The 9,094-nt window shown below is 36.5% G+C and overlaps 2 protein-coding genes across 2 annotated transcripts in view; one reads left to right on the top strand and one right to left on the bottom strand.

The window, feature by feature from the left end:
* Window positions 1–7,563: 7,563 nt before the first annotated feature.
* Window positions 7,564–8,754, top strand: LOC117613645 (protein NRT1/ PTR FAMILY 5.5-like). Its single transcript, XM_034342237.1, has one exon. The coding sequence runs from the start codon at window positions 7,678–7,680 to the stop codon at window positions 8,185–8,187; it is 510 nt and encodes a 169-aa protein (XP_034198128.1). The 5' UTR covers window positions 7,564–7,677; the 3' UTR covers window positions 8,188–8,754.
* A 109-nt stretch (window positions 8,755–8,863) lies between these two features.
* Window positions 8,864–9,094, bottom strand: part of LOC117613647 (protein NRT1/ PTR FAMILY 5.5-like) — a 624-nt gene continuing 393 nt past the window's right edge. The window contains exon 1 of the mRNA XM_034342238.1: window positions 8,864–9,094. This exon is cut by the window's right edge and continues 393 nt beyond it. Within this exon, the coding sequence (XP_034198129.1) occupies window positions 8,864–9,094 (231 nt within the window).

Below are 9,094 nucleotides of genomic sequence, written 5' to 3'. Positions count from 1 at the left end.
CACCTTCAATGTCAGTTTGCGTTCAATTTTCTTTTTAACTTTTTTCAATTATCTTTTAGTTCTTTTAAACTTAAAAATAAAAGGAAGAACAATTCAACCACATGCCACGCATTGTTTGTTTGTTATTTTTGAGGAGAGAATTCTCATGGGAACTTGGATTTATTAAGATTAGGTCCCGCCTTTGATGACCCAGATATTGGGAACGCAATCAATCTCTTCATTAGCAAAGCCAGATCATGGCAGAACCATACACAGATCAAATACTTCATGTTGCTTGTTTATACCAGACCGAATACTGCAAATTTTTATTTGATTTTTGTAACAACTCTAAATTATTCTAATCTACGGGAAGGCGAACTCAAACTTGGGTGCAACGAGGTAGGCTCCTGCCCTAGCCAACTGGCCAATCCACATCCACAAAAATACTGCAAAACTAGTCAAAGCTTTTATGGGTTTATATTTTTTCTTCACGACCATAGTTCATGGCTGACTAGCCCCAAGCTATTCAGAAATAAGATTGGACAATGACTATAACAAAATTTAACCAAACATAAGCTAAGACATAGATCTAGCAAAATAGTACACGTTTCTTACAGCCCAAAATGATCAAATGGCAAACCTTGTATGCAGGTCATACCATGTACACACAAAAGTTAATCTCACATCAATAGCCTACTAGAATTCTTATGTAGTAACAACAAAGCCAACCTCTTCTTTTTAAGTAGAACCATTCTCTCATTGTTCTTGCTTTGGCTCCCTAAGATCCGCAACGAAGGTATTGGTCAGAACAGAGTCACAAAGAAAAGAAGACAACAAAAGATGCAAAGCCTGAAACAGTTAACAAATTCAAGAGTCAATAAAAATTTGAAGAACATATATAATTCATCCAAAAAGACATCCACTAAAGTCTAAATCAAAGGACTTAACAGACACAAAGATAATTTATATGCTGCAGTCAAGCTGAAGTCATTGAACATGGAAAATTAAAACCAATGATTCAATTTAGTACCGTCAAAGAACCGAGGATTTGTTTAGTATATTGAACCAAAAAGTTATAAATAATAACTCACCTCTTTCTTACCCACATGCACAATCTGATCCTCAATGTCAGTGACAGGCACATTCAAATCTTTAAGAATATGCAGCTCAAGGATCCGAGATATGGGTCTTACAACCAGATTGTCAGTTACCACAAACATTGCGGGTCCCTTCAGAAATCCCAGAGCACTGTCATCCTTTTTCCCAATCACTTTGAGTTGACTTGGTTCCGTTGAGATAAGGGATCTATCAGTAGTCAACATATTATTTACTAAGTAATATGAGGTTTCCTCAATTCCTAAAAGACTCTTCTTGTAGCAAAAACCAGGAACAAGTTTGGGATCGAGTATCATTTCATTGTGGTGATTTGAAATCATGTATTGACCATCCAAATCCTGGATAGTTTTGTACAAATGACTAATGCAACCTCTCAAGGAACCATCCTTCATGTTTTTTAATATAAACCCAAGCGGTAGAGTTAGGAAACTGAAGAGTAAACTAACAAAATCCTCCCCCGCTTCTGCGTAACAGACCATCTTCTCAGATTTGCTGACCACAAGCTTCACAGAAATCTTACCTTCTTCGTCATTCGTTGATTCTCCAAACATTTGAGATTCAAAATGTATTGCTTGATTAATAACTTTACTGCTTAGTTTTGGTTCTTGTTTAGGCTTCAACAGGGTTTCAGTCAAAGGTGTCTGAAAATACCTGTAGGATATCTATATATGCCTGGAGAATGTTAAGCAAGCTAATTCGAATTTTTTGCAATAAATAATGATCAACCTTTGAAGCAGGATTGATATGAGTTATCAATCCTGAGATGTGCAAAGCTTAAAATAAACGAACACACAGACAATTATTTTACGTGGTAAAACCCCACCTCTGGGGAAAATCCACGGGACTCCTTAGTCCAACTCAAATCCACTATAGAACGATGATTACAAGAAGTACTCACACACTTATCCTAGACTCATTCTAGATAATGTTTACCGACTTCTTCGTAACTCAACTTCTGTCACGGGATGATCTTCGACACTCCTTATGTTGAACACAATACTGGTCACGATTGCTTCAAGCTCGCCGGAGGAAAACTGCCACCACAGTCTTTGTGCCCTCAATCGTATGAGTCACCGATATGCATATGAATGCAATATGAATGATTAAAGTGTTTGATAAATCACCAAGCAAACATTAAACGCTTGATGATTTATAACAAATAAATGCACAGTAACTTTGTTAAGTATTTTAGATGCTCAAACAAAATATCAGAAAGCCCACCAAAAACAAAGAAGCACTTCATATACTTATACAAAGCACAATCTCCTTTTTGCAAGAGAAGAGCACAAAGCCACGTGCTCAATCTCTTGCCATTAATCATATTTGATTCACATAGAATCCTACCTCAATTAGTCAGCCCATGCAAACTTCCCATCATCAATATAAGATTTAGATGCATGCTGAATAATAGAGCCAAACTTCCTATATGGTTCTAAGTAATCACGCCAAACAGGAGACCACAAGTTCTATTCAATCATGAATATCATTTTTGATTCAGTATGTACTCTGAGTGATTGATGCCAATTAGCCACGCTTTTAGGGAGAAACAATATCTCTTAAAACAAATTAATTAGACCAAACAAAGATAAGATTTTAACTTGAATCGAAATAGAGTCCAACTAGGAAGCAATCTCAAGAGATAAAATCTAATCCTATTAAAAATAGGGCTAACATAAAAGTGCTTGAGTAAAAAAAAAACTCCAACTAGGAATCCTATAATGAATGCATGATTATGTCATGATTTACCTGAAATCAGTTTCTCATATCGATCAAGTCATACTTCAAAGATCCAGAATGAATGTGTTGTTGCCAAAGCTTCCAAAAACAAGTTCACACACACACTAATTCTCAACCTATGCTAGAGTCTAGGAAATGAAAATACAATTTTCATACTAACAATCTCCCCCTTTGGCATTTCCTAGACAAAACACCTATTACAACTCAAACGAAATTGCATGGGATTCAACAAATGAAATCCTACTCTAAACTCAAGGCTCTGAATCCCTGCACATTATGAAACAACAAAACCAGTGAAGCATGTGGGAGAAGAAATGTAATTCAAGGCAAAATTACAACACTACTCCCCCTTAATTATACAACACAATCTCTCCCCCTTTTTATTATAATTTCACAATAATCTCTCCCCCTTTTTGTCAGGAAATCCAAAGAGCAAGGAAAGAGTACAAGGAAGCATATATAAAGGCAAAAATAAGAGGAAAAAAAAATCAGTTGTGCCACAAGTCTGCAACTGGCAGGATTGAAAATGATGCTGCAATCCTCAGGTTCAATTTATCATGTATCCGTCTGAGTAACATGAAGGAAAGCCTAACTGCACAATTAAACAAGAAGCATAAAACTACACTATGTTTGAAAACAAAAAACAAATTCGTTTTTTTTTTTTTTTGGTTAAAATTTTAAAATAAAAGATAAAGCCACTGAAAAAGAAAAAAAAACCGAAAAATATATACATAAGCCACATTTAGAAAAGAGACGAAACCACAAAGACATCAATCAAAACATCAATTACTATGCTTAATAAGAACCCAAGACTCCTCCTTCATTCATGCCAAAAAAAACTTGAGTACATGCCAACACTATGCATAAGGATAGACAAGCAAAGCCAATACCAATATCTATCTAGAAGCATTTGGAAGCAAAGCCTTTCAAGATTGAAGGCACATCAAATCACAAAGGTTTAATCAAATACTAGGATTATAAAAAGGAAATCAAAAGTATTTGTAAGAGATAAAGTCCATCAAAAGAGCAAATATTAAATCTCAATCTCGTGTTATGTGACCAAACTTATTTAATAACAAAGAAAAAATCCAATCAAGAGCAAGCCAAGAACATAGAATAAACACATACAAAATGCATACAGAGGTCACCACTTTCTTTTTTTTTTTTTTTTGAATTTTTTTTTTTTAATGCTAACTTTATTAAGCTTTCTACAAGACCCATGTAACGGGTGTTAAATCAATGGGCTCAAGTCAGATGACTTTAAGACAATGGGTGTTAAAGCACCCCTAGGATGTACTAACCCGAGTCATGTAGGCTACAAAGAAGAACAAAGTGTATAAGATCAAAGCTTTTTGACTCGAGCCTCGACGTTGGTTAGACAAGAGGCCCGGTTACTTGGCAAGGATCAAGCACTTATTTTACTTTTCTTTTAATTAAAGAGATGTTACAAAATTGTGAGCTCAGTAGCAAAAAGTATAATGCAAATCTAGTATCAAGACAAGGGCAAGATGAGGATTCATTCAAAATTATTAAACAAGATTAGAGTGTATGTGCTAAATGAGACACATGAGATTTAATAAAAAGAGCATTTAATTGACTTTATAAAAAACAAAGACAGTTGATAGCCATTCACAAAAACCCAATATTAATCTGCCCAAAGTGATCCAACGCCAAAAAATCCAATCTAAGATCAGCAAAAACTTCCAGACGTCAGTAGGATTGATATTGCTTATCAATCCCTGCATGTGCTGAACAAAATACTTAGAATTTAATCAAAATTCAAAAACAGAGAAGATAATAGCTGGAGTCTTTTGGCATGCATACAAACAATTATTCAAAAGAACAAATACCTAAAGACTTTCTAAGAGTGTCAAATTGAAGATTATCCAAAGGTTTTGCAACAAGACATTTAAGATCCAAATTTTCTAAAGCAACGGGTTCATGCACAACATTAGTGGAGGCAAACATACAATTATGATTTTCCTTTTTCCTCCAAACTAACTTTGTCTTAGTTGATGGCAAACAATGAAAAGAAGATAGTTTGGATAAGCGGTTTACCTCATTCATAAGATTTGAAATCTTATGTTGGATACTTACTTTTCCACCCATGCCATGAGAATTTGAACGAACAAATTCATTTCGAAGCTTATTGCATCTTGGTCTTATGTGCCCACGAGTTCCACAAAAGTGACAGATTGGAATAAATTTCTTGACTTCATGAGGGGCAGAAGGTTCAATGAGTGAAGTGGATTTGACAAACTTTGTTTTAGACACAGCGGAAGACTTATTACTTGGTTGAAATCCCAAGCCTCGTTTGTCACCATCTCTTCGTCCCATGCTAATCATCTTGTCAATTTTTTCTGCACCAATGGTTAAAGAAACAATCCTTTCCTTTGAATTTTTAAGTTCAAGTTCAAGGGCTTTGTTGTCAGAAGTTAGAGAAGCAATTAATTTATTCTGATCAGTCAATTTTTTCTGCAAAAACATTAATTTTTCGTTCATACCTGCACTTACCTTTTTAGAATCTGCATCAGGGGATTGAAACTCGTTTGCAATCCTGCAATTTTCCAGCTTCAGCACAACAACTTCTTTACAATCATCATCCTCATGTGATTCATCCAAGCTAACTGTGGTTATGAGTGCAACCGACTTTTCATCATTCTCACATTCCGATTCACTATCACTCCAAGTAATATGCATTGCCTTATTCTTGCTATCCTTTTGTTTCTTTAAGGTGTTGGCACATTCCGAAGATATGTGTCCATAGCCTTCACATTCAAAACATTGGACCTTTTCTCTTGGATTCTTTCGTTCATTTGACCTGCGAAATTTAGACCCACCATCAGTATAGTTAACAAACCTATTTTTAGAATTTATACCTTTTGAATCTCGACTCCTTGGATCTTGATTCTTGAGAAAGTTCATGAATCGTCTTGTGAGAATCGTTAATTCCTCATCACTGCAATCTTCATTTGAATGCCCATCATCTTCTTCATTCACAACCTTGAAAGCAACAGTTTTGCCCTTTTTAAGGGCTAGATGTTTCATCTCATAGGTTTGTATGGACCCTATGAGTTCTTGAACTTTCAAGGTGTTCAAGTCACGGATCTCTTCAATAGCCGTGATCTTTGGTTGAAATCGTTGAGGCAAGGATCTCAAAATCTTTTTCACAACCCTGTCTTCTGGAATTTTTTCACCTAAACTTGAACAAGCATTCACAATTACACACAGTTTAGCATAAAATTCAGAAAAAGTTTCATTCTCATCCATCATGAGTGTCTCAAACTGTAAAGTATGCATTTGAAGCTTGGCTCCCTTAACAGTATCTGTTCCTTCATGGGTGACCTGCAAAATATCCCAAGCTTCCTTAGAAGTATCACAACTAGATATATATTCAAATTGATCGGAAGAGACAGCAGTAAATATAGCATTTAACCCCTTTTGATTATTTGTACTGTGTGTGGCTTCTGCAGTGGTCCACTCCTCTCTAGATTTGAGAACTGTGGTTTCTTCATCTCCTTTTCCGATCTTCTTTGTGGGATCAGAAAAGCCATGAACCACTGTATACCATACACGTTCATCTAAGGACCAAAGAAACGACTTCATTTTAGCCTTCCAAGCACCATAGTTGTGGCCATCGAAGTATGGTGGGTGTGCAACAGAACCAGCGGCACGATCCATCCTAAGGTATGTTAGATCTAGCTGAGTATGTCCAGCAACCTGCTCTGATGCCAATTGAAAATACCTATAGGATATCTATAAATGCCTGGAGAAGGTTAAACAAGCAGATTCGGATTTTTTACAATAAATAATGATCAACCTTTAAAGCAGGATTGATATGAGTTATCAATCCTGAGATGTGCAAAGCTTAAAATAAAAGAACACGCAGATATTTATTTTACGTGGTAAAACCCCACCTCTGGGGAAAATCCACGGGACTCCTTAGTCCAGAACGAATCCACTATAGAATTGAGATTACAAGAAGATCTTCAACACTCCTTATGTTGAATGCAATACTGGTCGCGATTACTTCAAGCTCACCGGAGGATAAACACACAAAGTGTCTTGGTGTACTTAACCATATGAGACACCAACATGCATATGTATGCAGTATGAATGATGAATGAATTCAATTAATCACCAAGCAACCGAAGCACTTGATGATTTACCAAGTAAACTAAGTACAGCAGCTTTTCCAAAATATATACAATATTCACCTATGATCCCAGACGTTGGAAAGCTAAATATCACAAGAAGGCAAAACATCCTTTTATTCAAAGCAAGTTTCTCACAGAAGAGAAACTTGCGAGACTACACTTCCAAAACAAATATAACTCTAAGACCAATTGAACTAAAACTCTTTGAACCTGGTGCAATATGATCTCCTCAATGAGACGCCACACCAAGGCCAAACACTTATCAGATTAACAATATAAATTATGATTCAATAAAAATACAAAGTCTAATTCATTAAGGACTTTTAAAGATGTCACCAACCGACTCATATTTTAATTTCAATTACAAAGACTCAAAACAAAACTTCAACTATAAGTCCTATCATGAATGCATGATATGTCATGATTTACCTGTTTTCAAGTTTCTCATATGGTCAGGTTATGCCTCGGAGGTATGAGATTGAAAGAGTAGTGCCAAAACTTCCAGTAGCATGTAACCACTTTCAACTCCATACTGGAAATTAGAAATGCCAATTGCCTTCGCACTAACACAGTTCCTCTTCCAATCTTAGTATGGTTCTATACTCTTGCCAAACAACTATTTGGAAAACTTAACTTCCAAATTGCAGAACTAACAAGGTATGGTCCCCGAATTGGAATTGCCGTGTCAATGATTTTTGGAATTCTATGCTCAATCACAGCTGCAAAAGTGGAGACACGAAGGCTGGGTGTGGTTAAGAGCCACGGTCTAATCGACAAGCCTGAGGAAACGGTTCCCATGAGCATGTTTTGGTTGCTTCCACAGTTTCTTCTCCTTGGAGGCCTTGAAGGGATTGCAGAAAGTAGCATTGATTCGTTCTTAGTTAAGCAAGTCCCTCCATCCATTGATCAGTGCATGGTTCGGTTTTGTGTTGCTTTTTTGGGAATGGGGAGTATAGGCGGTGTCTTGTCTGTTTATGTAGTGGGTGAGATAAGTGGACAGGGAGGGAAACCCAGTTGGTTCCAAGACACCCTAAACAAGAGTCGCTTGGATCATTATTACTGGACCTTGGCTGCATTGTCCGCAGTTAATCTTGTTCTCTATGTTTTGGTGAGCTTTTGGTATGCTTACAAGGATTCCAGGTCGGAGGATGATGAAACTGCTGAGCCATTTGATGAGGATCATGTGCAACTCATTTGATAATGACAATGTGCAACTCTGCCACGCATAATTTTGTATCTACGATTTCTATAACATGTCTCTTATATCTTTTCTTGGACGAGATTATGTGATTACATTTCCACAGCTGTGATGAGTAAATAGTTGTAAAGATTTGTATTGAAAGGTGATGTCGAATAAATGTGATACAGAGTACTTGCCACTTAAAGATCTGTGATGTCTTTAACGACAGCTCAATTCTCATATGGATGGAGTGGATAAGTAATTTTCAACTTGAAGGATGAAGTTATATTTTGTTTTCTAAATAAAGTAAGCTGGTAGAGCAGAATGTCAACTTCTGGAGTTTAGACATCGTACGCGGAGGTCACATGACGCATTCTTCAAACTTATCACTTCTTTCAAAATTCTCAGAAACAAGTGTGTATTTCGAAATACTGGTTTCGTACGTAGGAAAAACTCTGTTAGGCTGCTGTTCTTCCCAAAAGTTACTGTACTTGGAAATGTTATCATCTGTACTGAAGACAATTTTAACCCGTGACTAGGTTAACCTAGTCATCTGCGCTTGGAAATGTTATCATCTGTAGTCCAGAGTTGGTGTGTTTAGACTAGTTTTAGCCATTCAATTATCACGCTGCGTCACATCCACAATACCACCAAAACATAACAAATACGTATAAATACAATATACTTAATCTTATCAGTCCCTAAAGACTACACATCTCACCAAAAGATCCAGCACAAGATTAATTGCAGTCAATGCAGCCAAGGTCCAATAGTAATTGTCCAAACGACTCCTGTTTAGCGTGAACTGGAACCAACTGGACCCTCCCACCCTTGCACTTGTCTCACCCACTGCATAAACTGACAACACACCACATATAATTCCCACTCCACTAACCGCTTGAGCAAATATTTTCATGTACATATT

The sequence above is a fragment of the Prunus dulcis genome, unplaced genomic scaffold (genome assembly GCF_902201215.1).
Source record: "Prunus dulcis unplaced genomic scaffold, ALMONDv2, whole genome shotgun sequence".
In the NCBI taxonomy this organism is placed as follows: Eukaryota; Viridiplantae; Streptophyta; class Magnoliopsida; order Rosales; family Rosaceae; genus Prunus; species Prunus dulcis.
The sequence above is the reverse complement of the archived record's forward strand: the minus strand, read 5'-3'. Positions and strand labels throughout refer to the sequence as shown.

Bases quoted from the DNA above. Each gene is read 5' to 3' on its own strand.
- LOC117613645 (XM_034342237.1), top strand. From the start codon at position 7,678: ATGATTTTTGGAATTCTATGCTCAATCACAGCTGCAAAAGTGGAGACA.